The 27,695-nt window shown below is 56.3% G+C and overlaps 3 protein-coding genes across 5 annotated transcripts; 2 read left to right on the forward strand and 1 right to left on the reverse strand.

The window, feature by feature from the left end:
- Nucleotides 1-8,575: 8,575 nt before the first annotated feature.
- Nucleotides 8,576-15,699, reverse strand: Rrp9 (ribosomal RNA processing 9, small subunit (SSU) processome component, homolog (yeast)). The gene is made up of 15 exons (XM_005410332.2): nt 15,521-15,699; nt 15,262-15,338; nt 12,960-13,072; nt 12,585-12,652; nt 12,461-12,502; nt 12,075-12,201; nt 11,193-11,317; nt 11,023-11,115; nt 10,606-10,706; nt 10,398-10,532; nt 10,262-10,324; nt 9,660-9,805; nt 9,485-9,564; nt 8,817-8,890; nt 8,576-8,737 (listed from the first exon to the last, which is right to left on the reverse strand). Exons 1-15 carry the CDS (start codon nt 15,605-15,607, stop codon nt 8,644-8,646), a joined length of 1,425 nt encoding a protein of 474 aa, XP_005410389.2. The 5' UTR covers nt 15,608-15,699; the 3' UTR covers nt 8,576-8,643.
- Nucleotides 15,700-15,948: 249 nt separating this feature from the next.
- Parp3 (poly (ADP-ribose) polymerase family, member 3) lies at nt 15,949-22,014 on the forward strand. Of its 3 annotated transcripts, none has more exons than XR_001232013.1 (11): nt 15,949-16,357; nt 17,107-17,295; nt 17,721-17,846; nt 18,043-18,231; nt 18,423-18,555; nt 18,638-18,864; nt 19,094-19,243; nt 19,415-19,501; nt 19,707-19,884; nt 20,230-20,336; nt 20,945-21,031. XR_001232013.1 is itself a non-coding variant. In XM_005410330.2 (11 exons), the coding sequence occupies exons 2-11, from the start codon at nt 17,113-17,115 to the stop codon at nt 21,696-21,698; spliced, it is 1,599 nt and encodes a 532-aa protein (XP_005410387.1). In that variant the 5' UTR covers nt 15,964-16,357; nt 17,107-17,112; the 3' UTR covers nt 21,699-22,014. The 3 variants fall into 3 exon arrangements, 2 of the variants coding, with proteins under 2 accessions (XP_005410388.1, XP_005410387.1); XM_005410330.2 differs by lacking the exon at nt 20,230-20,336 and adding an exon at nt 21,529-22,014 and having other exon boundaries at nt 15,964-16,357; nt 20,945-21,100; XM_005410331.2 differs by lacking the exons at nt 20,230-20,336; nt 20,945-21,031 and adding an exon at nt 21,529-22,014 and having other exon boundaries at nt 15,957-16,357.
- Nucleotides 22,015-27,106: 5,092 nt separating this feature from the next.
- Nucleotides 27,107-27,695, forward strand: Gpr62 (G protein-coupled receptor 62; the record flags this gene model as incomplete). Its single annotated transcript, XM_013507618.1, is given in 1 exon segment — nt 27,107-27,695. A coding segment is annotated over 1 exon segment (240 nt), but the record flags the coding sequence as incomplete, so codon positions are not given.

Here is a 27,695-nt window from a genome sequence, read left to right on the forward strand (position 1 = left end):
TTTACCCCAGTTCCTATTGTCTAATATATGTCCAGCTTTCAATAAAAAGACACAGGTGTGCTGAAAGGGAAAAACACACAGCTTGAAGAGAAAACAATCATCGGAACAAAACTCAGACACAGATGTTGAAACAGGGAATTTAACTGCAATTAATACGCAAAAGGCTCAAACTGAAAAGCATGCAGGAACGCATGGCAGTACGAGCAGAGATGGAAAGCCTAAGAAACAGTCACGAGGAAACACTACAAAACACCGTAACATAACAAAGACTGTCTCTAAGGGATTCGCCAACAGACTTGATATAGCTGAGCGAAGAACCAGTGAGCTTGAATATACACAAAATAGAAACTTCCAAAACTGAAGAAGAAAGGGGAAAGTGGAAAGGAAAACCCCAGGAGATCCAAAAACTGGGCAGTGATTTTTAAATGACAGAACATGTATGTAAATGGAAGGCCCAAAAGAGGCAAAAGAGAACCCAGCAGGAGAAATATTTGCAGAAATAATAGCTAAGATGCTTCCACATTAGTAGTAGGTATCAAACCTCAGACCCAAAAACTCAGAGGACACCGGGCAGGGTGAATACTACAGCTATGCACATCACACTCAAACTGCCGAAGAGAGAACGTGAAAACCAGGAAGGAAGGAGGAACCTCGTCTACGGAGGAGCAAGGGTACACACAGCAACCCTGTCATCAGAAAGCACGTGATCAGAGGACAACAGGGTGAAATGTTTAAAAAGTGGAAAGAAAAAATATCCACCAACCTATAATTATTTATTCAGTGAGATTAATCTTCGAAAGTGAAGGAGAAATAAGGACTTTCCGAGGCAAAGGAAAACTGAGGCAAGGACTGGGGCTGCAGCTCAGGTAGTGCTTACCTACCCTGCTCAAGAGCGTGGACTCTGTCTCCATCATCCACAGCAAAGAAGAAATCGGTAACGCCACTAAAACTTACAGAATACCAAAAGTCACCCAACAAAGGAACACCATGAATGGTTCTATGCACAGTGAAGAAACTGGCTTCTTAAAATGCCAATCTTTTTTTTTTTTTTTTGGTTTTTCTCCGGTACCGGGAACCGAACTCACGACCTTGAGCTTGCCAGGCAGGCGCTTTTGCCGCTGAGCTAAATCCCCAGCCTGGCTTCTTAAAATGAGTAGTGTTGGCCGCACACATGACTACATGCACTGGAGGCAGCTGTCTCGTGCACAGAATATTTTAAGTCTTTTTAAATAAATTTTTATTTCATCATCAGGTTTGCAATTTATGCAGTTTACAGTCATCTTGGGGAGTGGGACATGAACATACTACAGCTTATTTCTCTTTTCAGTCTCCTTCCCCTTCCCTACCCCCCTCCTCCGTCCTCCGGGCCCCATCCCCTTTCTGGTACTTATCAACATTATTTGTGGCAGCTCACGTTACGGTATTTAGTGTTTACAGAACTGGGGTTATTAGGTTCCTGTAAATGGTGCTCTTTACTCCTATTCCTCTTCCAGTCCTCCTCATTTCTTGTCTTTTTGCCTTTGCACCATTTCCTTATTGCAGCAGATCCTTCCCCTTGTCCCTTCCTGTCCTTTTTTTTGTGTGTGTGTGTCATAGGATCTCACTCTGTAATTCAGGCTGGCCTTGAACTCACTATGTAGCCCAGACTGGCCTCAAACTCATGGCAATCCTCTTGTCTCAGCCTCCTGAATGCTGGGATCACACGCATGTACCACCATACCTGACCCTTTATCATTTTCCTTGTATTTTTCCTCAGTCAAATGAAAACTACTAAATGGTATTTAAACTTGTGTACCTGGGGCTGGGGATATAGCTTAGTGGTCCAGTGCCTGCCTGATAAGCACAAGGTCCTGAGTTTGATTCCCAGTACCACAGAAGAAGAAGGAGAAGAAGGAGAAGGAGAAGATGGCTTTTCCAAGTTCAGTTCTTTGAGAACTCTCCACCCTGACTTCCATCATGGCTGAGCTAGTTTGCATTCCAGAAGTTCACTATGTGCTTGAGGACATCTATGTGGCTGTCAGCACTTGCTTATGGGGAGGACAATAAGCTAGGTAAGATACAGAAGAGCCAAAGGCTTGCATGGGAAGGACTGAGGAACTGTACTGGAACACAGGAGTGACTGTGAGAGAGCTAAGTACGGTGCGCTGGATGATAACTGGTGGTCAACTTGCAACACCCAGCTGAACTGAACCACCATGGTGCTGAGTGTGGGAGGCCGCCTGAGGATTGCTGCTGGCAGCACGAGGCATAACTGGAGAAGAGGAGAACAAGTTGGGAAGCTGCAGGGAGCCGCTGGTCTTCCTGGAGGAGCTTGTCATGCTGGCTTTCCTGATGAACTCGGCTGTTCCCATTGTCCGAGGAGCTCAGGACCTTGCTGTCGATGGGCATGGCTACGGTTCACTTTGGGGGAGCGCAGGTCCTCACTCTGAGCATCACTTACTGGCGAAGATGGTGCACTGCTCAGTCTCCTGGAGAAGCTTGTCGCTTTGGCTTTCCCGATGGGAACTCGGCTGTTGTCATTATGGGAGGAGCTTGGGACCTCACTGTTGCTGAGGATGGCTGTGGTACCTTTCAGGAGAGCTCTGGTCCTTACCTTGAGTGTCCCTTCCTGGCTCTGGTGCAGATCCCTCAGCCTGCTGGCACAGATCCTTCATCCCGCTGGCACAGACTTTCTAGCTTCCACCCTGACCTTTGGGCCTTCCCAGTGCAGACCCATGAAACAGGCCGCATGAGACATTGTCGTGGGCTCTTGGCCTCCAGTTGGACTCATGGGAGGCACAGTTATGGGCTCTAGGTCTTCATCTGGACTCACGGAGGACATTTCCGTGGGATCCAGGCCCTCAGCTGCATTCTTTGGTCTTTAGTGTGTGGACAGACTTCCTGCACTCTTTTTGTATATGACATTTGGGTGACTGTTACAATCTTACACTTAAGTGTGCTGTACTGTATTGCTTCCCCTTGCTACAACACATGGGGAATTTAAAAATTGGGGAGGAGGAGTTCACATGTTTGGATAAAAAGCAAAACAACAGTTTGAAGTGAGGAAACTCGATAAGGAGCTGGTAAAGGAAAGAACTTAGACCCCTATCAAATCAGAGCCAATGAAAGCACAGATACACGATAACAATCTGACAAACACAGGCCGCCATGAAAATAACATAACCTCACACTACTAAGTAAATCAGGAAACACACAAAAACCCCTAAGATGTTGCACAGAAACGCAGATTAGGCATTCCAGTGACACCCTGGTGCGTGATTCCCAAGCTGCTTCTCGGCCAGAGTCTGTGCAGACCCAGCAGCGCCTTTGACCCCGGCCGCCGCAGTGCTGAAGCTAATCCAGACCCAGGGCTCCTCTCCTCCGGGTCGCAAGCATTCTGCGGAGTCTGACCCAGTCAGAGTTCTCGCGTCTCCTGCGGCTGCCCTTCCCCATCCACCCGGGGAGCCTGGCAGCGCAGGCAGCCGAGGGCCTATTCCGGGACCCCGGCTGGAACACTCAGCCGCTCCCCACAGTGGCGGCCCCGCCAGCGCCTGCTGCGCATGACTGCGCCCTCCGGCGCTCGGACCTCAGTCTCCCCCCAGCTGTTGACTCTGGGGGGCCGCTTGCGACGCAGGGCCTCCAGGGCCTCCTGCTGTCCCGCTGCATAAAAGCGTCTCCTGTGAGCAGACAGGCTTAGTTCCGCTTTGCTGCCTGCCTGGTAGGTAGTCAGCCTTTCTTTTTTTTTTTTGCTTTTTGCTTTTCGAGACAGGATCTCACTGTGTAGCTCAGGCTGGCCTTGAACTCAATAATGTAGCCCAGGCTGGCCTCAAATTCACAGCAGACCTCCTGCCCAGCCTCTGAGTGCTGGGATTACAGGCCTGAGTCATCACACCTGTCTCCCATTTTTTTTTTAATCTCCCCCAGAAATTCTTTTTTTAGCCCCAGAAAGTGGCTTTGATGTTAAAACTTTTCCAAAAAATAGAAGCCACAATCGTTTCAATGGCGTATTCCACCAAATATTTAAGGAAGAAATAACCAATTCTACACAATCTCTTTGAGAGAGAAGAACAGAAGGGAACACTTTCCAAGTGATTTTTAGAAGTCAGAATTACCTTAATATCAGAACAAAGACATTCCAAGAATATAAAACTACAGGCCATATTCTTCATGAAACATAAATGAAAATACTCCATAAAACATTAGCCATCAAGTTTTTCAAGATCAATTCTAAAGCAGATCATACACCACTGGCAAAGGGAATTATCTCCGGAATGCAAGAGTGGCCCAGTATTCAGAAACCAACCAGTATCACCCACCATAGAAACAGATTAAAGAAAACCACATTGCTGGGGATTTAGCTCAGCGGCAACAGCGCCTGCCTGGCAAGCGCAAGGTCGTGAGTTCGGTTCCCGGTACTGGAGAAAAACCAAAAAAAAAAAAAAAAAACAGAAATAACAGAAAACTACATGATCATATCAGTTAATTCAGAAAGACCATTTGAAAAAATTCATCAGTATATAACCAAAGAAACTTAGCAAACCAGGAATGTAGAGTACTTATTAACTTTATAAATAGTTCCTAAGATAAAGTAACTCCTCATGATGAAAAATCAAGCGCTTCCCGCTTATGATCAGGAGTAAGACAGTGGGTCTGCTCTCCCACTCCGCTCAGCACTGCACGGGAAGTCTGAGGACAGCAAAGCTCAGAAAGGAAAGGCGGCTGGGCGAGGCGGCACACGTCTGCAACCCCAGCATCTGGACAGGCCAAGGCAGGCGGCTCAAAAATTCAAACCCAGTCTGGGAAACTTACCGAGACTCCGTCTCAAGAAAAAAAACAAACAAATGAGTTGGGGGTGTAGAGCAGCGGTAGAGCTCTTGCATAGCACGTGTGTGGCCCTGAGTTCAGTCCTCAATATCACAAAGAAAAAAAGGCAAACAACTGAATATTACACGAACAAAAGATTTAAACAGACATTTCACCAAAGATACACAAGTGGAAAGTAACCGCGTGAAAAGATACCCGGCTAGGATTGCCCACTGGGAAACACAAACTAACACTAAAATGAGAGAACTACTATGTACTTATGAAAATGGTTAAAAATTAAAATACTGACAGTAAGTCTGCTGGTGAGGATGTGCAGCAACCAGAATTTATAAACTGTTGGCGGGGCCAGATGTGGTGGTGCACACCTGTAATCCCACCACGCAGGGAGGCAGAAGCAAGAGGATTGCAAGTTTGAGCCTATCCTGGGCAACTTGGCAATTTAGCAAGAATCTGTCTCAAAATTTAAAAATTAAGAGTGGGGTGTGGTGGCACATGCCTATAATCCCAACACTTGGGAAGCTGAGGCAGGAGGGTCATTGAGAGCTCAAGGACAACTTGGGCTAGTGTGAGCTCAAGGCCAGCCTACACTGCATAGTGAGACAGTGTACGGAAACTGGGAGCAGGGCTGGGGATATAGCTTAGCAGCACAAGCACCTGTCTGGCAAGCGCAAGGTCCTGAGTTTGACTCCCGGTACCCCCTCCCCTCCAATAAAAGACCAAAAACCTTTCAAAACTTTAAAAAAAAAAAAAAAAAGAAAGAAACTGGGAGCAAATCCTAGGCCATTTGCTGGTGACATCAGGCAGGCACCTGCTCTCTCGATTCGAAATAATAAAAAGTTCCTATGGAATGGACCAGGTGTGGTGGCACATGCCTGTAATCCCAGCACTCAGGAGGCTGAGACAGGAGAATTGCTGTGAGTTCAAGGCCAGCCTGGGTTACATAGTGAGACCTTGTTTCAAAAGAAATAACAATAAATAAAGGACTGGGGTATGTAGCTCCGTGTAAAGGTCCTGGGTTCAGTGCCAACTGGACAACAAACTGGTGCAGATGCAGCATAGTGCAACTACCAGGGAGAATCAGCAGTTTCTTATTAAATGTAAAGCCCAGCAACCGGCTCTGTAGAATTTACCCCACAGAAACGAAAACCTGTGTTCACAAGTGTTCACAGCAGTTCTGTTCACGGTCACCAAGTGTCCATCACAGCGTGGAGGAATAAGCTGAGTGGACTGCTCCTCAGTAATAAGGGTGCAGGAGTGTGAAGTCCAGACACTGCCGAGCCACAGAAGCCGGACTCGTGTGCCCTGAATGCAGCGCAGCCCGACTGCTCCTCCACCAGCTGCAGGCGCACCTGACGCCACGGCTCTGCCCCCTGCTCGGGGGCCACACCCATTCTGTTCATGTGGCTGAGAGCACCAAGCCCCAAGGACAGGTGCTGGACGAAGCCCGCCTCTGACGCCTCTGCCTAAGCCCTGCCCGGGCTGCCTCGCACCTCCACCAGTGCCGTCCCCTCCCCGGCGCCAGGCCCACCGATGCCCGTTATGTCTCCAAGCCCCTGCAGTGCCCGGGGCTCTGCCAACGGTAGTCTCCCTCTGTTGCTGGCCCCCCTGGAAAGCGAAGGGGCTGCGGGAGCCTTGTGTCCAGCCCCAAGGAGAACGGGGTCACTGTCACTGCAAGGCGTGGCTGAAGACACTGCGTTCTGGGCGTGGACAAACTGGGAGCAAATCCTAGGCCACTTGCTGGTGACATCAGGCAGGCGCCTGGTCTCTGGGTTCGAAATAATAAAAGTTCGTATGGAAAAGAGAAGGGGAGGGAGGGCAAGAGGGAAGAGGAGCCAGCCTCAAAGCTGCCTCCCGTAGGACTGCACTTGAGTGACATTCTCAGGGAGATCAGTGGTTGCGACAGTTAGTGATGAGCAAGGTCTGCTCAGGTAGAGCGCGTGTCTGTTTGCAAGGGATCCTGAGTCCCAGCCCAAGCATCAAAGAACAAAAAAGTGCAGCACAGGGATTTTTTTTTTTTTTTTTTTTTTCCTCCTTTTGAGACAGGGTCTTGCTATGCAGTTCAGGTTGGCCTTGAGCTCACTTTATAGCCCAGGCTGGTCTGGGACTCACAACGATCCTCCCGCCTCAGCCTCCCAAGTGCTGGGATTACAGGCGTGCGCCACCACGCCTGGCTTCACAGGGATTTTTTAAGTGACAACTAATGTGCATCTTGGTTGTGGTGGTGGTTACATGAATTTATACACCTTACAATTCCTAACTTACAGAACTGTACACCCCTAAGTCAATTTTACTGTACAGTAACTTTTTAAACTTTAAAGCCTAATGTATGGTACCAAGCAAGGTTACTGCATGTAAATTTTACTAACTGGTCAGAGCCACCGTAATCTTCACTTTGGGACTCTGTGCATCTGAGAGTGAAGGGAGAGGAGACCCCACACGCTGAAGGCACAGGAAAGCTCCCCCATCTGGAGCCTGCGGCAACTCAAGAGGCGAAGCCCAGGAAGGAGAGGCTCAGACCGCAGGGAGACTGGGTCAGTGGACCTAGTGCCCCAAGGGTCAGGAAGAGTGCCAGTGCCTTCAGGGCCAAAACCAGCGCAGGTTCCAGCCAGCGGGCAAGGAGTTACCATGGGGGCAGGCAAGGGTGCCTCTGATGGTGTGGGGGGTGAGGGGTGCAGGCCTGGGACAAACATGGCGGGGCTGAAGGGACAAGATACAAGCCCCTCGCGGTGCCCCAGCGACATGAGGCCAGCGCCCCAAGGTCCCTCCCCCGAGGTGGCGGTGTGAGCCGTCTGAGCTGCTGCGCCTCCTGACCGGCCTCCCACCCGCCGGGCCCCACCCTAGCCGGGCTGCCACAGCAGCTCAAGGGCTCTGTTTACCTTTCCAAGTGCACCAGCCCGTCCCCGCACGGTCCCCTCACACTCCCCGCTGCGTGGGAGTGAAACGCTCAGGCTCTCCGCCGGCCTGCAGGGCCCCACCGGAGCTGGGCTGCCCTCCCGGCCCCTCGGCTCCGGCTCATCACCGGGCCACCACTCCGCAGCCTCTCCCGTAGGCTCAGGTGGGGGTACTCTTCCCCGGGTCTTCCCGGACGCAGGTCCCCACAGTGTCATTTCTCCGGAGCTCCACAGACCACCTGTCTCTGCGCTTCCCTTTGCTTCATCCCCTCGCAACACTGACCTCCTGCCCTTGCTACGTACAGTACCAGCCTGTCCCCTCTTCACCACTTGCAGGTGAGCTTCTCCAGTGCAAGAACTTCCTGACCATTTCTCAACCCGCGGGGCCCCAGAACAGGAGGCACATTCACGCTGCTGCGGAGCTCCATGGGGCCGGACAGCAGGGCAAGTAAAAGCCAACAACACCTTCCGATCCTCAAACCGTTTTCAGGGGCTTGATCAGAGCCCGACCCCTCCAGACCCAGGACAAATCCAGGCACAGGGTTCCCTACTCACTCCAGATGCCCAGCTCAGGGCTCTCTCCCCTCCAGCTTCCTGAGCTGGTCTGGACTCGCAGCCCCCACTGTCTTCAGTTCAGCTCTCAGGCCCCAGTGCCAGCCCTCACGGACCCCACTCAGCCCCAGCTGTGGGTGGGAAGCTGGCCAGATCAGGTCGGGGCGGCGTGGGGGCCAGGAACTAGGAGCCAGCTGAGGCCAGTACCTAAGTTCTTCAGAACAGGGTGACGGTTCTCAGGCCAGCAGGGGGGCGGTCCCTCCCAAGGCCTCTCGGTCCCCGCCGCACCTCACCCTCACCCTCACCCTCAGAAGCTGCGAGAGACAAGGTCCAAAAAGGAGGCTTTTAGTACAAAGAGTGGGGCAGGGTGCGGGAAGAACTTAAATACGGAGCAGCGTCACGAGCCAGCCGCGGGGGGTACAGGCACCCTGCGCAGCCGCACGACGCACACGGAGTTCCGAGCCTCTCTGATCCGCCACCATCGGCCAAGCCTGCAGGGACGAGAGGAGCCGCTGGGACCAACCCAGCCCCACCCAGTCTGTCCCCGTTCCCAGCCAGGGCGTCACCCACCTGTGCTCCTGGCCTACGCCGGCCACTAGGAAGTCCCCGGTGCTGGAGAACTTGAGGCTGTTGATAAAACCCACCTGAGGAGAGAGGGGGACGTGGTAGAGCACTGGAACTCCCCTCCACCCAGTCCCCCGCATCACGCGGCAGCTTGGGGTTAAACCCCCGCTCTGCCTCCTGCCACACCCAGGAGGGCTGTTCCACCCGCAGGGCCTCAGCCTCCACGTCTGGGAAGCAGGGGAGAGGCAGCACCAGCTCGAGGGCACTGGGGATGGCAAAGGCAGGGTCTGAGCCTGGCTGCTGGCCTTGAGAGCTGGAGACCCAGGCCTGCACTCTCAGACCTGACAGCTCGTGCCGCCCTCCCGTTGTGTGGGTGTCAATTCCACATGCCCCCGCCTGGCTGTCAAGCTGGCACAAGCCTTGCAGAGATGATCACAGTGCCAGGCCCTGCCTTGCACTTGACACCCAGGACAGGGCCTGGACAGAGGGTGCAGAGGGGGAAGCGGGGAGGAGGAAAGGCAGGCATGGCCCTGCCAGGCTGGTCCTAGGAGCTGGCCCTCACTTCCCAAATTTCCCTTCTGGCAGGAAGAAGGACACGAGCTCCACTCCAGGGGCCCGGAGCCTCAGGGTCCTCAAGGGAGGCAAAAAAACCTGCGTATTCAAGCCCCACTCACCAGGGGGATGTCACAGAGGTGATCAAGCCTCCTGAAGCCCTCCCCGCACTGCCAAAGCCGCACACAAGAGCTGTGGGAGCCTGCGAACATGAAGTTATTCACGTTACAACACACAATGAGCAACCGCTGCAGGCCGCCCCCCCACGACCCCACCTCCCTGCCGCAGGGCACCTACCTGTAGCTACAAGGTCTGTGTTAAGGAGGGCTGCCACCGATGACACCCAGAAGGGCTGCTCCAGGCCTGGCTCCCCCTGCAGCCCGTGAGCTTCCCGCTGAAGGGCGAGTGGCCGCTTCTTAGAGAGGCCCCACAGAGCCACGGAGCTGTGGGTGGGACGGCAGGTGAGGAGCCAGGGACAGGACAGAAAGACACACGGCAGAGTGGGACCAAGTGCACATGCCAGCCACAGGACGTGGACCAGACCATCGGTGCCTGTGAAGTCTATGACCATGGTTAGAACAGCTGCCCCACAGTGGGATTCTAAGAGGAACTCCGTGGAAGCAAGTGCTTAGCAGGCTGGGTAGGTGGCACACACCTGTAATCCCAGCACTCAGGAGGCTGAGGCAGGCAGATCACGGTGACTCAAGGCCAGCCTGGACTACATAGTGAATTCAAGACCAGCCTGAACTACACAGCAAGACCCTGTCTCAATAACCAAAAAAAAGAAGAGGGAAAAGAGAAAGAAGGGGGAGAGGGGGGAGGTGGGAGGGGAGAGGAAGGAGAAGCAGCAGCAGCGATGCTCCACAAGTGCTCAGAGGCAGCCCACAGGCAGCTCTTACCCGTCATCTGCGCCCGACACCATGTGCTCCTCGTTGATGAGATGGAGGCAGTCGATGGAGCCCCTGCAGAGAGGGGCTGTGAGGGGCGTGGCCAGCCCCACCACCCAGGGAGCCCACGGCCAGCACAGTGCCTTACTGGTGGCCATAGAAGACCAGCTGGGACTCCTCGGGGATCTTCCACACACGCACGGTCCCGTCCCGGCCCCCAGCCGTCACACAGCACTCCCGGCTCAGGGCGTCCAGCGCGGCCACAGCATCCTGATGTCCGAAGCTGAAGGCAGGACAGAGCAGGATGGGTCACCGCGAACCCACACACACCCACACACCCTCAGCGAGGCACTCACAGCGTCTCCACGTAGGAGTTCTCCGCCACGTTCCACACCTTCACGGAGCGGTCGTGGGAGGTGCTGTAGAGCTGGTGGGTGCCCCTGCGGAACGCCAGCCCCTGAGGACGGAGAGAGGAAAGGGGACCTGGACTACAGCTGGCAAAACAGAGGCCTGCCAGCTGCTGTCCCCAAAGGCACGGTGCGAGGCATCTCCGAAGGCCGTGTGGCCCCTGGGCAGATGTGGGCTTCTCCCAGGACCCTCGACGCCCGCACAAGCTGAACTCTGTCCCTTTCAGCTCCTCCCCATTTGTATCCTCCAGCCCACTTACGTCCTTCCCACACCACTCACTGCCCCAGTGCGCGGGTACCCTAAGGACGGGGTCCCCAGCGGCCCAGTGCTCAGCAGAGACCACTACGCGTACGCCAGCTGCTCACCGACACGGCATCCCGGTGCCCCGTGAAGGTGTACAAGTGGCAGCAGCTCCGGGCCTCCCAAATGAGAATCAGCTTGCTACGGTCCCCGGAGGCCTGCAGGAGGCGACAATGGCCAAGGTGCACACCTCACACCCAAAGCCCCGCCCGCCTCTGGGGCCGCCTGGCCTTACAAGGTACTTGCCGTCGGAGGAGATGGCCATGCAGAGGACGTGGCTGCTGTGGCCACGGGCCTGCCCTTCCGCACCCTTCTTGGCCCTTGGGATCACATGCAGCTTCCGTCCACTCTCCACACTCCCTGCCACCAGGGAAGGAGAGAGGTTACTGAGGTGGAAGACAGAGCTGTCGGGGAGCAACATGGACAAGGGGCCGAGGAAGAGTCCAGGACTTGAGTCGGAGAACCTGGTTCAACTACCATGAGCCTCTCAGACAAGTTTCCTGATCTGTTAAGTGGGGACAACAGTTCCAAAGCGTGGCCGTGAAACCCAAAAAGAGAAAATGCAAAGTGCTTCCAGGGGAGCCAGGCGTGGTGCAGCACGCCTGTAATCCCAGCACTCAGGAGGCTGAGGCAGGAGGACTGCTGTGAGTTCAAGACCAGCCTCAACTGCACAGCGTGACTCTGTCTCAAAAAACAAAGAAAAAACAGCACTTTAGGGGTTAGGGCTGTAGCTTGTCTGGGATGCATAAGGTTCTGGATTCCAGGTACAGTGCCACCAAAAAAGAAAAAGTGCTATGGACTGCGGTATGAGCTCTTCCTGCGGCTACCATGGGTGGGGGAAGGCTGTGCTCAGCTGCCAAGGGCCCGGAACCTAGAAGGACCAAGCACTCAACTCCAGCTCTGCTCAGTGCCTCAGACACCGCAGCTTCAACTCCTATGCAGCCATCGTCCTGCCTCTGCTCACGGTCTCAGCTGTCACAGGGCTCACAGGCCCCTGCACACGTCACCCAGAAACACAGGAGCAGACCTGCCTGCAGAGGTGCCCCGACAGGGCTCCCCCTCCCCAGACCAGCCCCCAGGCACTCCCAGGAGTGCGCCCACAACCAGGGCCACTCACACTTAATGATGGTGCAATCTTTGGCGGCGGAGAAGATGGCCAAGTCATCAGGGGTGATCACCAAGCACGTGATGGAGAGCTGGTGGCCCCGCAAAACCCGAATGTCTGCTGGGCCTGGGGGCTGGATCTGGCAGGCAGGGGCGGGTCACTGTGGCTGGGGCATAAAGGCACCACCCCACACCATCCTTTCCTGCCCACCCTACCCAGAAGGAAAGCAGGACCACAGGCCGCAAGGACAAGACCTTTACCTGACCACACCCACCCAGGCGTCCACCGTGTCCAGAACGAAGACTCCCACAGCCCGAGCCCCTACTGGGTGATCTGCCCGCCCACCTGGGGGGTTGCCCACTCCCTCTACCTCAGCCCAACGCACCCTGCCCACTCACCTCCTTTGCTACTGACTTCTGCAGCCTGCCCCTCTGCTCGAGCTGCATGGAGAGCACAGGGTAAGGAGAGGACAGGTCCCGGGGGCAGAACCGGCCTCCCCTCCTCCACCCTCTCCACACTCACCACATCCTCCTTCAGGCGCCCGGCCACTTGGTCCTCTTCAAACGCCCGCGCCTCGGCCTTCTCCTCCTCTGTGCAGGACAGACGGCCCACATAAACCGAGGCGCAGGTCCCCTTCCCTAATCAGCTATTCCCTCCTATGCCCTGGGGCTGGCCCTGAACGCCCAGCCTGTGTCCTGACGAAGTTCAGGCTGCTTCAGCGGAGGGAAGAGAAGGGCAGGCCATCCAAAGTCCCCTGCAGGTCTGCCACTCCCACCAGAGCCCAGGCAGCTGCTGGACACCTGTGCCAGGGGCCCATCAGGCGGGTGGGGCTGCAACAGGGGAAGCAGGAGGCTTTGGCACAGGCCCCAGCCACGGCCTGGCCTGCCCATGGCTCACCCTGCTGCCTCAGCTGCTCAAGGTAAAGCTTAGCCAAGCGCAGCTTCTTCTCCTGGGCGGTTTCCTCCAGCTCCTCCTCCTCCTCCTCCTCCTTAGTCCTTCTTGGAGCCAGGCTGTGGGCAATAAGGGATCGGGTCTGAGGGGCTCACTCCACCTCTCCAGCTCTCCTGCCACTCGGCCGGGGCCATCACTGCCAGCCCTCAGAGGCAAGGCTCACACGTGCAGAAAGCTCAAAGATGGAACTCACCAACCTGAAGGCCCCACTTGATGGCCGACATAAGGAAGCGAAGAGACCCACACCCTAGAGATCCCTGTGAAATTTCTCAACTCTTGGGGAAAGAGAAAGTTCTACAGGCTTCCAAGGGAAACCAAGAGAAATCAAAATGGCTTCAGGCATCCCAGTCCCAACACTGAGAATCAGAAGACAAAACTCTGAAGGAAAACGCCAACCCCCAGGACACCCCTCTCCCCTGAAAGCATCATGAAAAATGAAGTCAGTATCCAGGGTTGGGCTGTATGTGGCTCGGTGGTAGAGCGTGGGTACAGTGTGCACAATGCCCGGGTTCAGTTCTCAGCACCAAAAAAGAAACTGTCATATACGCAACGTGATGCGGAATCGGTTCTTTCTGCCTTCTTAGGATGGCTGGAGGAGGGGCTTCCCGAACAAGAGTGAAGGCACAGGGCACCAGAAGCAGGAGATGCATCAGAGAGCACTCAAGTTAGATGCCAAGATGACAACCAGCCCCAAACATGGGGGACAGCCAGGCCAGCCAGATGTAAGGACGGAAGAGACACACACACACACTGGGTCTGTCATCACCCTAGACTCCCTGCCGTAGCACGTGCTCTACCCTCAGGACAAAGTTCCAGGTAAATCCGAACTGGCTGTGGCTTGGACTTGTAGCGATAAGTTTCTCTTGCCCTCCTAGACCCCATCCCATGGCCAACCAAGGGCATTCACTTCATTCAAATACAGGTCCTGCTTTGACCCACAGCTCAGAGCCGGAGATAGATTATGGGAACTCAGAAGCAGAAAATCCAGGGTACCCAGGTGTGGCACATGCCAGTAATCCAGCACTTGGGAGGCCGAGGTGAGAGGACTGCTGAGAGTCTGAGCAGCCTAGGCTACACAGTAAACGTGACAGTCTAAACTACATAGTAAGACACAGCCCTGGGGGGAAGGAAAAAAGAAAATCTGGGGTAGCCCACTCCCTCTGGTCACATGCCTGGGATACTTGGTCATGCCTGGTCATCAGGCTCCCCAGCTATGTTTCCCAGTATTCACTCATGACCTAGCCCATGATTTCCCACAGAAGGGACCTTGAAAACCCATGGAAGCCAGGGCCAAACAATGCTCTGAGGACCACTAGTGCATGCTGAGCCTTCCCACGCAAGGCCAAGGTTGGCAGTTCACCTAAACCAACAGTTGTTCAAGGGGTCTCATATAGAAGGCAAAACTCTAATGAAAAGCAAGAACGATTACACTGCATGACCCCATTTACAGAGCTTTCTGGGAAAGACAGCTCCTGGGAGACTGGCGAGCAGAGGTGAGGAGGGGCTGCCTACCGAGGAGTAGCAGGTACTTCGGGGCAGTAGTGGGCATTCTGTATCTTCAAGGCTGTGGCAGCTATACAACTGTGTGTTTGTCAAAGCTCAAAGAACTATAGGCTAAAAAAGGTGAGCACTGCTGTATGTAAATTGTACCTCAAAGGAAAAATTATTTTTTTAAAGAAATGACTAACTGGAGCTGGACTGACAGTTGGGACTTCCAAGATTCTGCAGATGTCTCAAAAAACAATGAAAAAAAAAAAAAAATTAGCTGGATATGGTGGCACATGCCTGTAATCCCGGCACTTTGGAGGCCTAAGCAGGAGGTTTACTCTGAATTCAAGGCCAGCCTGGGCTACATAGTGAGTTCAGGATCAGCCTAGCCAGGCAAGGTGGCACATGCCTGTAATCCCAGCACTCGCCTGTAATCTCAGCACTCGGGAGGCTGAGGCAGAAGGATCACTGGGAGTTCGAGGCCAGCCTGAACTGCATAGCAAGACCCTGTCTCAAAGAAAAGACAAAAAAAGAAAAAAAAATCTGCCTAAATTATATAGTGAACTTTGTCTCAAAAAAATAAAATAAAATAACGCTTTAAGTCTTTTTGTGAGCAAGTTAAGGCAATAAAAACTCAAATTCGGAAGCAGAATTTCTAAACCCAACTCGTACGGAAGTCACCAGCGATCCACGGACTACGAGCCTTCACCCCACAACGGTGTCACCCCGCCCGGCCCCCACGCGGCGCAGGGCAGCTCACCTCTCGCTCTCGGAGTCGCTGGAGATCTCCTCGGCCACCCCGCCGCCGGACCTCCCGCCGTCACCCGCGGCGCCGCCCTGGAACGCATTGCACGGGCCTGACCCCGACCGCCCGCCCGGACCCGCGCCCTGCCTCCCCGCCCCGCTTTTCAGGGTCTGGCGCGGGGGCGAAGGGCGAGGCCGGCTGCGGCGCGGCAGAGGGGCCCGGGCTCGGACTCCCCGGCTACACAGACCGCGGCGCGCGGAAACGCCATCCTCACCTTTCGCCGTCGCTTGCCGGCCCCTGCGGCGGCCCCAACCCCGGGGACCGCCTTTCCCCGCTTCCGTGCTGCCGCCGAGGACGACATGCTGCCCACCCAGCGCGCGGTCGCTGCCGCCGGAGAGCTCACATGGCAGCTAAACCCAGGCCGCACGGCAAGACCCCGCGCCCTGATAGGCTCCCACCTCCCGGTGGGTCCCACCTCCCGCAACTCCATTGGATGCTCAAGAGAGTTCTGCCACGCCCCCGGACGCCCATAGGTAGACGCTCTGGCCACGCCCCCACGCCGGGCTGGAGTCGGAAGCAATCCTCCCGCCCCGGTGCTTCCGGTCTGATGCTTTAGCGCTTGCGCCTTACTCTCCCGGGAGGGGTCGGCCGGGAGCGTCTTCGCGGTGCTTGAGCCCCATGTCCGCTAGGGGGAGCCAGAGGTGCGGGGTTCCGCGTTGGCCCGAGGAAGCCGGCGGACTCCAGGGAGTCCTAGAGGGAGCTAGCGGCCCTCTGCGACAAAGGTCACTGGGCTGGGTGTACGTGCTGCGTGCCCGCGGCTGGACAAGCGGCGTCAGGGCGTGTCTGTGCCTGGGCACTGCATATGTCCAAATCAGCGTTCCTTCGTGTGAGAGACAGACCGCCCAGGCGGCCTCGCCCGGGAGCGGTCAAGGACACACATCCGGCTCCTCCCACTCCGGCAGTTGTCAAAAATTCCCTAACTCAGTGCTGCCTCGGGCTCACAGAAGGTTGCTAGAGGGCCCCAGACCCGGCACTGCCCTGGGAGGTGCACACAGCACTGCAGATACCAGGCCGGGGGGCAGCCGCCTTCCCAGGCCCCTACTTCTCCTAGGTGAGTGCCCTGTGGCCCTGCCCGTGAACTGCTGCACAGTAGCACCGAGCTGGGTGGGGGGAACTGGCCCTGACCTCTGGCCGCTCGAGGCCCCACTCTGGAACTGTGGTTGGCACCACGGAACAATCTCTATCTTCTCTCTCCTCTCTCCCTGAAGGCAGGGTCTCACTGTGTAGTCCAGGCTGGCCTCAAACTCACAGCAATCCTCCCGTCTCAGCCTCCCAAGTGCAGGGATTACAGGTGTTCACCACCACATCTGGCAAGAACCGAGTATGTTAGAAAGAAGCTCCTGCATCCGGGCTTCCAGGCTCTGGAGGGACAGATCAGGCCATGAGATGGCTGCCCCTGAGCAGCTGCCCACCCTCCCCCATAGCTCAGTGACTCAGCCCAGCAACCATGCTAGGCTAAGGGGACGTGTCCTGGACAGGGCAGGGCTGGGAAGTGGAGCAGGGAGAGCCTACTTTCACTTTCCCCACTCTGAGGACGCACTGGCGAGCGGGAGCGGGCGGCACCAGCCTCTTCCTCGGCCGGCGTCGGCACACTGGCCAGCTCCTGACCTCGCACTTGTGACTGGGGAGGAGAGCTAACTGAGACGCAGAGGAGTGGTTCTGGGGCCGGGTGGCCTGGGGGTGGCGTAGGCAGGGAGGAATAGTGCAAGCCCCCAAAGCAAGCCCAGGTGGGCCAGTGAGTGCCGTGGGGCAGGACAGGCTGCAGGGGCTGTAGAGGGCTGATGACCCCTGTTCCCCAAGACAACCATGGCTCCAAAACGAAAGGCTTCAGCAAAGACTGAGCACCCTGACAAGAAAAGGGGGCGACAGGAGCCAGGGGAGGAAGACCGCTTCCGCTCCACTGTGGAGGCCCTCAGGGCTGCACCCGCAGAGACGCGCATAATCCGTGTGGACCCCAGCTGCCCTCTGAGCCACAGCCCTGGCACCCAGGTGAGCCTGCTCCCTCCTGAGGACAGGTGCACCCAGCCCCCGGCGTTCCAGCCCCAGGTTAGCTCCAGAGCAAGGCGTGTCTCTGAAGACCATGAGGGTCAGGGCTGTGCCCACCAGGCTCCGGTAGGTGAGCCTTGCCCGTCAGACCCCACCACACCAGAAGGGCTCTGACTTCCTCAGTGTCCCCTCAGACCAGCTCTCAGGGCAGGGCCTTGTCCTTCTCAGAGTCCCCCCAGGGGGCACAGCTGCATCTCCCCAGAACCCCTTACGCTGCATCCTCTATGGCAGAACCGTGACCCCACAAGCTCTAGGACAGGGCCCCTTCGATGCCCCAGAGCAGTCAGACTTCTGTCCCCACCAGACCCCTCTCAGCGTGCAGCCGGCACCTGTGCAGCCCAGCCTGCCCCACCCCTGCTTCTGCCCAGGTACACAAAGACTACGACTGCACCCTGAACCAGACCAACATCGGGGAAAACAACAACAAGTTCTACATCATCCAGCTGCTGGAAGATGGCAGCCAGTTCTGCTGCTGGAACCGCTGGGGCCGCGTGGTGAGCGTCGCAGGCCCCGGGCCGCCTCCCCCGTCTCTTCCTGGTCAGCAGTATTCCCCAGGGTCCCCAAATCCACGGCTGCTGACTGACCCCCTTCGCCTCCAGCAGTGCAGAGGTACCGGCCACAGGTCCTGCCCCAACACAGAGACCAGCAAATGTCTGTGGCAGGTATAAGCCTGATGGCTCTTACTTGCAGGGAGAGGCGGGCCAGTCAAAGCTGAGCCGCTTTGCCTGCCTGGAAGATGCAAAGAAGGACTTTGAGAAGAAGTTTCGAGACAAGACCAAGAACACATGGGCAGAGCGGGACCGCTTTGTGGCCCACTCTGGGAAGTACACACTTATCGAAGTGCAAGGAGAGGCCGAGGGCCAGGAGGCCGTGCTGAAGGTGACGAGGCTGAGGGTGGCGGGGCCCGGGCTGAGGGAGGGGACTGGCTGTTGAGGAGCCCCAGCCGGCCCTGCCACTGCCCAGTTGTGCAGCCTCTCTGTCCTCAGTCTGGCATGTCTGTCTAGGGCCATGCTCTGCCCCAAGCCTGGGGCCCCGGCCAGCTGCTCTGGCCCACATGGCCCTCTCCCCAGGTAGGTGGAGGCCCAGCAGGGTCTGTGGTTGAGCGGGTACAGCCCTGCACTCTGGACCCTGCCACCCAGAAGCTCATCACCAATATCTTCAGTGAGGAGATGTTCAAGAACGCCATGGCCCTCATGAACCTGGGTGAGGTGAAGAGCCTGGCAGGGTGGCAGGGCCCTGGAGTGGCAGGGATGTGTGGCTGAGCCCCTGTTCCCCCATCCCCCAGATGTGAAGAAGATGCCCCTGGGGAAGTTAAGCAAGCAGCAGATCGCACGGGGCTTTGAGGCCTTGGAGGCACTGGAGGAGGCTCTGAAAGCCCCTGGGGATGGCAGCCCAAGCCTGGAGGAGCTGTCCTCCCACTTCTACACCGTCATCCCACACAGCTTCGGCCGCAGTCGGCCCCCGCCCATCAACTCCCCAGAGCTTCTGCAGGCCAAGAAGGACATGCTGCTGGTGAGGTCCAGCAAGGGGCAGGCTGTCCGCAAGACACCAGACGGACCGGGCGAGGAGTGCCAGGGACGGTGGCCAAGATGCCCAGAGGGATGCCCTGCACTGGGCAGGCTGCAGGATGGGTGGGGTTGGCCTGGCGCACAGCAGGGGGAGGGCTGTGGGATCAGTCCTGTGGGAGAGCGGGGAGGCCAGAGGCCCAGGAGAGACAAGCTGCCGGTGCCCACCGTCCTAGGTGCTGGCGGACATCGAGCTGGCCCAGACCCTGCAGGCAGCCTGTGGGGCAGAGGAGAGAGTGGAGGAGGTGCCACACCCACTGGACCGAAAATACCAGCTTCTCAAATGCCAGCTTCAGCGGCTGGATTCTGGGGCCCCTGAGTACAAGGTGGGCTGGGCCCCGTGGTGCGCCAGCCCTCTTCCCTCCTGCTCTGAGAGGTTGGGAGGACTCCTGGCCTTTAGCCTTCTCTCCTGTGTCTGAGGGTCTAAGGAGAGCTGTGGGACTAGGAGGACCTGAGGATTTGAGTCCACCAGTCCCCCAGCTTCTGCTCTCCTGTAGGTGATACAGACCTACCTAAAACAGACAGGCAGCACCTCCAGATGCCCGGCTCTGCGGCATGTTTGGAAAGTGAACCGGGAAGGCGAGGTAAGGGAGATTCCCCCGCCCCTCCCATGTCGGTACCCTGGCCCTGAGGAAAAGGACCTTGGCTTATCTGCACCTCCTCAGTGAGTGGCCTAGCCTCCTGACCAGTGTCTGTGGCCTGCGGGTGTGAGTGAGCAGAGGGGCACTCAGCCTTGGTCACCCCAGCCGTGCGCCTGCATCTTCCGTTCTGCACCCCTGTCCTGCTCAGGGAGACAGGTTCCAGGCCCATTCCAAGCTGGGGAATCGGAGGCTGCTGTGGCATGGCACCAACGTGGCTGTGGTGGCTGCCATCCTCACCAGCGGGCTCCGCATCATGCCACATTCTGGCGGCCGCGTTGGCAAGGGCATCTACTTCGCCTCGGAGAACAGCAAGTCAGCTAGCTACGGTGAGGCACCCTCTGGGCTGAGCCCTGGGCAGAGATGGAGGTGCCAGTGTAGCATGGGCCAGGCTTTCCCACTGGAAACTCATGGCGGACCGGAGGGAGGAAGCCTCAGAGGTGCTGACCCGAGACTTGGGGCCTCAGAGGAGGCTCCTGGTGATCAGCAGCAGCCTCCTGGAGGAGGTGAGGCAGGGACAGCTTCCTGGAGGAGGCAGAGATGATGCACCAGCCACACCTACAAAGGGTGGAAGGGCAAGCCTCAAGGGGAGGGGAGGGCGGAGAAGTGAGGAGGCTGTGGCGGCCGGACCCTAAGCAGGTCCTGCTGCGGAAGCTCACAGCGGTGTCTGGCAGGGCTCGGGTTGGGGGTCCAGGACTGTCGAGGGGGCTCCCCAAGGGCCTGATGGAGACCAGCTGGACGTGGACCTAGCAGGATCTCAGTGGCTGCGACTCTGGATAAGGTGACTGAGGCTAGGAGCTGCCTGGGAGCCAGGCCCTTGCTCTAGCTGTGGCTGAGGAGCTGGAAGGGAGAGAGTCCATGACAGGGGCACGTGGGAGGAAGGTGGGCAGCATGTAGGAGGGCCCAAGGTGTCTCCAGGGACTCCCAAGCTGTAGCCAGGGTGCCTGACTGAAGGCACCTCCCCAGCTCAGGCCCCCCAGCCTAGGCTGACCACATCACTGGAGGCCACCAGCACCCACATGTCTAAAAGAACATGGCCCACAGATTCCTCCAAGGGCAGGTGGAGCTGAAGTTCAGAGGTTACCGAAGACCAGGCGAGGGCAGAGGAGCCTAAGAAAGAGAGGCTGGGAGAGCCTGGGGAGCGCCCGCAGGGGGTCCCAGGGCTGGAAGAAAGGGTACCAGCAGCAGACTCGGCAGGCCCCTCCTTGGGTCTGCTGACTTGATGAGGGTGGCAGAGGGTGCAGAGTGTAGGGGAGGAGGGTCAGGACCACAGGGCCTGGGGGAGAGTGGGCGCTTTCTCACACACACACACACACACACACACACGCACGCACACACACGGATGAGGCGGGTCTGAGCTGGCCTTCTGAGACCTCCAATGTCCTCCAGTTACTCCCATGCACTGTGGGAACCACCAGGTGGGTTACATGTTCCTCGGTGAGGTGGCCCTGGGCAAAGAGCACCACATCACTATGGATGACCCCACGTTGAAGTCCCCACCACTCGGCTTCGACAGTGTCATTGCCCGAGGATGCACAGAGCCTGGTGAGCCCTGGGGAGCTACACAAGTCTGAGGATGGGGTGGAACTGAGGTAGGGACTGGGGCATTTCAAGGAGGAGGCAGGCAAAGAGTGGACGGTGGAGAAGGACAAAAGAAGCAGCCGTTTTCACTGCAGTCTTTCCCCCGTCATCCATCAAATGCCCTCTGATCCAACGCATCGCTCCTGGTCATCCAGGGGGTTACAGAGTGGTACCACTGGTGAGCACTGACAGGAGTAGGAGTTTCCCAGAGAGGGTCGGGGGGGATGTCCATCAGAAGGTGCGGCCCTCGCACGACTTGGGGTGGCAAGGTGGAAAACAGCAGGCCTTCCCTGTGACGGAAGGGGAGAGTGTGGGGCCAGGACAGCCTGGGAAGGTCAGGGACCAGGGGCCAGGGACTCTGGGCCACCCATGACCCTTGCTGTGCCTTGCAGATCCTACCCAGGACACTGAACTGGAGCTGGATGGCCAGAGAGTGGCAGTGCCCCAGGGCCAGCCCATTCCATGCCCAAAGTTCAGAAGCTCCCACTTCTCCCAGAGTGAGTACCTCATCTATCAGGAGAGCCAGTGTCGCCTGCGATACCTCCTGGAGGTTCACCTCTGAGCTGCTGCCCCACCCCAGGCCCATGAGGGCCGACCAGGATCATCAGTCACACCTCTCACCTCCGTCATCCTGCATCACCGCTTCTTTGTTATCAAGAATATATCTGTGGCTGGTATATCAGTAATGGCTGTAACCCCAGTGTTCAGGAGGCTAGGGTAGAGGATCACTTGGGCCCAGGAGTTAAGGCCAGCCTGGGAAACACAGTGAAACCTGTATCAAAAAAAAAAAAAAAAATACAGGTAGGCTCCAGTTAACATTTTGGTCAACACTAGACCATGTATATGATGATAAATCCATAAAATTATATCACCTGTAACCATCTTAGTGTGCCGCACACTCTGATGTCCACATTATGGTTTGTGTCTACATGTCCCCCCAACTCCTCATGTAGTCATGGGGCGGGCTTCTAGGTTTTTGATTGATCCATAGTCCAATGCTGGGGTTATGGGTGAGAGTGCTACACCCGCCCTGGGGTGGATTGTTTGCATATATAAGAGAGAGAAAGAGGCTGCTTGTAGCCACTCCTCCCTTTTGCTCTTGCTTCTTTTGCTATCTTCCACTGCCATGAACTGTTGCCCTCTGCCATGTGCCACCCTGCCTTGGAGCCAGCTGAGTAAGGACTGAAACCTCCACAGACTGTGAGCTAAATAAACATTTCCTTCCTTAATTTTGGGCATCGGGTATATTGTCTCAGCAATGAGAAAAGTAACCAAGACACCACACCATGACAGAATCACCTGTTCCTGAGACGCTCCCCATTGCTAAGCAGTGACTCTCTGTACTATTCTGGTTCATAGCTAGGTGATCTGCAGGGGCCTCAGGCACTCACAGGCAGGGCTCTGGGCTGTGAGTGGATTAGGAGACACCAGAGCTGACCGGCTGTTGCTGCTAGAAGCTCAGGTCTGGTCCGGTCAGAAGTGGCAGCCACCGGGGTGACCTGGAAGGGGGCACCTCCCTCCGGGCTCTGCTTTCCGGCCACCATGACGAAGCAGGTTGTCCTCCACCGTGCCCTTTACCAGATTATCTGCCTTGGGGCAGCTGAGCATGGCAAGATAATCCCCTCCCTCACACTGTAGGTGTCAGCTGCGTCTCCACAAGGAGAAAGTGACTAAGACAACACCATCACCGGTAGTTACCACATCATCCCGTAGATCTCTTGAATTCATTCCTCCTCACTGAATTTTGTATCCTTTGACCCACATTCTTTAACCCCGCTTCCCACCAGCCCCCAGTAACCAGCGCCATGCTTTACTTCTGAGCTCAACACTTTTAGGCTCCACATACAAGTAACACCTCAGTGGTGTTTGTCTTTCTGTGCTTGGTTTATTTCACTTAGCATCCCATCCTCCAAGTTCATACATCTTGCTGCAAATGACAGGATTCCCTTCTTTTCACAGGCTGAGTAGTATTCCATCAGGTATACATACCACGTTTTCTTTTTTTTTTTTTTTTTTTATTTATTTTTTTTTATTTTAAAGAATAAAAGAAGGATAACATAATGATAGGGGGGACTTAGCAAATTACAGACAAAATGGTAGGAAATTATCAATGGTTATCATTTTACATATTATTGTCTACAAAATAGTTTCTCAGGAAAACAAATAGACAAATAATAGTGAGTTACAGACAAAAGAGGTAGGAGATTATCAAGAGTTGTACTATACTGTGGTATCTTCAAAGTGGCTTCTAAAGAAAATAAATAGAGCTATACATGAGTGACCTATTGAAAAATCATTAACTATTCTCAATGGTTGTTGTAGGAAACACATAATAATAAACATACATCCAGTTATGAAATAGGATAGGAACATTACAAACTTTACACAGTTATGGATAGATTAGTAGGAAAATATCAATGGCTGCTGTAATATGTGGTGGTATCTTCAGAGTGGTTTCTCAGGAAGACAGAGATATGCAAGAGGGACCTATTAAGGAGTTACAGCCTAAGGGTTGTCAAAAATAGCATATTACCTCCTCACCAGTGACTCCTTTCACTGAGGTATGATGGCTGGAAGGAAGGCCAGGATTGAAAAGAAGGACCGAGAGACTTGCACCTGTGTCTAGCAACAGGCTGTTTTCTTGTTCCTCCATAGTCATGATTACCCAGGGCTCCTTGATGGAGATGACGGTCTGGCCAGAGGGAGAAGGCAGACCATGCCCCAAGCCCTCTCATTCCTGTTGGACTAACTGGTAGCATGGGCCTGAGCTCTGGGGCCTCCACCTCAGAGGGCAGACCGATCTCCAGTGAAAATTTTTTTTTTTTTTTTGGTCTTTTTGAGACAGGGTCTCGCTATGTAGTTCAGGCTGGCCTTGAGCTCACTTTGTAGCCCAGGCTGGTCTTGAACTCGCAACGATCCTCCTGCCTCAGCCTCCCGCGTGCTCATACCACATTTTCTTTACCCGTTCAATGTGGATGGACACTTTTGCTGATCCCATATCATGACTGCTGTGTAGTGCTGCAGTAGGCATAAGGTCGGGCATCTGTTTCCTCTGGAGCAGTGGGTCTCTGGGTCTGGGTCACGGCTTCTCAGGCCCTCCTGTGCCTCGGAGCATGATCACCTTTCTTCCAGTCCCCATTAGCCCTGGCTTGACCCACAGCTTTGCCTCCTGATGTGATGAGCACAGCTGAGAGTGGGTTGGGTCCTACTTCACCAGGGCTGCCTCCCTGGCCCAGATCAGACATCGGAGAGAGGAGTGCTTCCTGCGCAGTGCTAAACCAAACTTCAGGCATGTGTGGGAAGGTTTATTAAGTATGAACCCCCACTGGTCTGCACCATAGCTACTCCAAACCTGGGCTTCCTCCATGCTGGAGTCCCAGCACATGGCCACTGCAGCCCAAATTCAGGGTACAGACACATGGGTTGATACAGCCCCCATGTGCATGTGCGCACACACACACACACACACACACACACACACAGCCATCACTACAGAATCCTGTGCTAATAACTGAGGCTCAGAATAAGACTCCAGCAACTCAGCTGTTTTCCTTTGAGGACCCACCTGGTAGTTCTCTACTTACCACTGCCAGGAGAATCATACCTTGGTGCTAAATATCCCTGTTCACCTCGCATCTGGATGTTATAAACAAGTTAAGAGTCAAGCATGATGGCACACACCTGTAATACCAGCACTTGGGAGGCTGAAGCAGGACGATTGTCATGAGTTCAAAGCCAGCCTGGGCTACATAATGAGTTCAAGGCCAGCCTGAACTACAAGACCCTGTCTCAGAAAGAAAAACAACAAGCAACTATCAGTGGGCACAGCTCTGCCATCAGGAAAGGGATGCCAGTTATCCCCCCATGGGTTATGGCTTAGATTTAGGAGATGTCCCCCAGGGGACTTTATGTTTGAAAGTAATGGGACGGGGGGGGGGGGGTCTCATCAAGGGGTTGGTCCACTGACGGGCTCCCAGAGGAGTGGGCTGTCCTGTCAGCAGGGTGGCCTACCTGGAGGAAGTGGCCACTGGGGCGTCTTTGAAGAGGACGTCCAGCCCGCTGCTTCCTCCCTGCGTCTTCCTCTGCTGTCTGCTCCCCAGCTGCTGTGCGCTGAGCAGCTCTGCTCCGCCCGCCCTTCCGCCATGGCGTTTCCACCCGAGAGCCAGCTGACCATGAACTGAGCCAGAGTAACCCTCTGCTCCTCACGCTGTGTATGTCAGACATGCAGTCCCAGTGAAGAACAGCTACCGCACCTGCGCACCGTCAGGGTCCAGGCTAGGGTCACCCACTGCATTTGGCTACTGTGACTCCTCTGTAATCTCCTTCAATCTAAAACGGCTCCTTGGTAGGTTTTTTCTTAATAACTTTGACATTTTGGGCCCTTTTTTTGTACTGGAGACTGAACCCAGGGAGCACCCTCCTTTTTAAGAAATTCTATTTTGCCTGTTGTGAGTTCAATTCCCGGTACCGGAGAAAAACCAAAAACAAAAGAGGAGACAAGAGTGTGTGTCAGCCAAGATCCGGCCATTGAAACAAGTTACCCCAGGTGTCCGGACAAGGAGAAGCCGACAGAGGGGAAGCCCTGTGCTACCAGCAGATGACGAGGCATCCCAGTGATGGGTACGGGCAGGACGCCACCACGCAGGGTAGAAAGTTAGTGGAAGGAAACACCGTTCCGATGAGTGCTCTGGCCAGGGTCACTTGCAAGAACCAGACCCCTGGGGGGCTGTCTGAAGGCCGCCAGGACTGGGGGGAGACAGGGTCTTCTATGAGGGGTGGGCCTGGAGTCGCAGGTAGAGCACGACACTGCCTCCCTGCTCCATTCCCCAGTCTCCTGTTCGTCATGTCCGCTCACCACATGCTCCCAAAGAAGGCAGGCAAGTACGATTCCTGTGGAGGCCTGCCGGGAGTGCCCAGCATGAGACGCACACACAGAGGAGGGCTCCTGGGCATCCGAGCCCCTTCCTGAGTGAACTATGAGGTGAGGGGCCAGAGGAGCAAAGGACAGGGGACCGACCTGAGGGCAAACACGCGGATGGCCAGCGTGAGACGCAGGAGCAGAGGCCAGGGGACCAGTTTCGGGTGCCATGGTAGTCCAGGTGAGAAGTGGAGGCGGAGGCCGGGGAGCTGAGGCTGGTGGTGAGAAATCGCTAGGCTGTGGGTATCTGGGGGGTGGGTATGGGTGAAGTGGAAAGGGAGACGTGTCCTGAGAAGTTTGCTAAAAGATTCTAGGAGGAGCAGGTTGAGGAGAGACAAGGGTCGTGGTTCTGTTTTGGAAGAGGAGGTCTGGGGTGCCCATTAGGTCAGAGTCCTGGGGGAGACACTGAAGAGGCAGCTGCCGATGCAATCCTGGGGTTCACGGAAGGAGAGCTTCAGACGCACATGCAAGATACAAGGTACAGACGGGGTTCTGCCATGAGACTGGGTGCCACACAGCTCTCCCTGAGGTGCCCCACACTGATTGGCCAGCACTGACTTTTGTGTCTCCTGCGGGAAAACAGAGGGTGGACAGCTTGCTCAGCCAAACCGCAAGTCCCGCGAACTGGAGAAGGGTGCTTCCCAGGAGAAAGTTCAGGGTGCTTTTCCCATAAGGGGGCTTGTTCGCTAGCTGTGAAAACAAACAACCAGCAAGTTGTAAAAGCTGCTACCCCGCCACCCGGTCACGGGGCACCCATTCCGTGCCAAATATTGGCCAAGCACCTACTATGTGCAGTGCTCTGGGATTTTCCTTCCTCCTCCTGCGGCCGGGAGCACACCGCAGGGTCTTCCTGTTCCAGCTCTTCCAAGCAGCTTGGGAGAACGGATCCGATCACTGCCGACGCACGTACTTCCCACCCTAGGACAGGCAGGACCGGGTCTAGCTGGCTCTACAGGGACACTGTGATCCCCTGAGTCTCGAGGCTGCGCCGGCTCCGCTCACCACCCTACCCCCACCCCGCCCATCCCCGCGCTCCACGGCAGCGCCTCTAGCCTCCAGCTGGCAGCTGCTAGGACTCAGGGGGCTGGCAGCGGGCCCTGCCCCTCCCCTGCTAGCTCCGTGTGTCTCCAAAGGGCAGCAGCAGAGTGACAGCCAGTACCATCTCCGGCAGAGGCTGAGTGGCTGGGCCGGGGCGGGGGAGAGCCAGCAGGCCGCGACCGCACGCTGCCAGGCACCCACCAAGCCCCCAGAGAATGGCAGCCGGGGCGTCGGGGCGCCTTCCGGGCAGCCGGTGAGGCGAGGGGCCCAGAGGCGCAGGGGGCAGGTAATGGGCAGCGCGGCGCCGGAGGGGCGCGCCGTCGGCTCCCCGCGCACCGGCGCAGGCGGCGGCTGAGCGCGCCGATGGCCAACGCCACGGGGCCGATGGCCACGGACCTCGCGGGCTCGGCGGGCTGGATCCTGGCTGTCCTCGTGGAGGTGGGCGCCCTGCTGGGCAACGGGGCCCTGCTGCTCGTGCTGCTGCGCACGCCCGGACTGCAGGACGCGCCCTACCTGGCGCACCTGTGCGTCGTGGACCTGCTGGCGGCCGCCTCCATCATGCCGCTGGGCCTGCTGGCCGCGCCGCCCCCGGGGCTGGGCCGC

This window comes from Chinchilla lanigera, unplaced genomic scaffold (genome assembly GCF_000276665.1).
Source record: "Chinchilla lanigera isolate Chin_1 unplaced genomic scaffold, ChiLan1.0 scaffold00131, whole genome shotgun sequence".
NCBI lineage: Eukaryota > Metazoa > Chordata > Mammalia > Rodentia > Chinchillidae > Chinchilla > Chinchilla lanigera.

What these genes read in the sequence shown, in the direction of transcription:
- Rrp9 (XM_005410332.2), bottom strand. Translation starts at nt 15,607, where the DNA reads ATGTCGTCCTCGGCGGCAGCACGGAAGCGGGGAAAGGCGGTCCCCGGG. An exon ending in CCGGCAAGCGACGGCGAAAG is followed by an intron (nt 15,339 to 15,520) that starts GTGAGGATGGCG and finishes AATGCGTTCCAG; the next exon opens with GGCGGCGCCGCGGGTGACGG. An exon ending in AGATTGCACCATCATTAAGT is followed by an intron (nt 11,318 to 12,074) that starts GTGAGTGGCCCT and finishes CCCTGGTGGCAG; the next exon opens with GGAGTGTGGAGAGTGGACGG.
- Parp3 (XM_005410330.2), top strand. Translation starts at nt 17,113, where the DNA reads ATGGCTCCAAAACGAAAGGCTTCAGCAAAGACTGAGCACCCTGACAAG. An exon ending in AAGTGAACCGGGAAGGCGAG is followed by an intron (nt 19,502 to 19,706) that starts GTAAGGGAGATT and finishes TGTCCTGCTCAG; the next exon opens with GGAGACAGGTTCCAGGCCCA. An exon ending in CCGAGGATGCACAGAGCCTG is followed by an intron (nt 21,101 to 21,528) that starts GTGAGCCCTGGG and finishes TGTGCCTTGCAG; the next exon opens with ATCCTACCCAGGACACTGAA.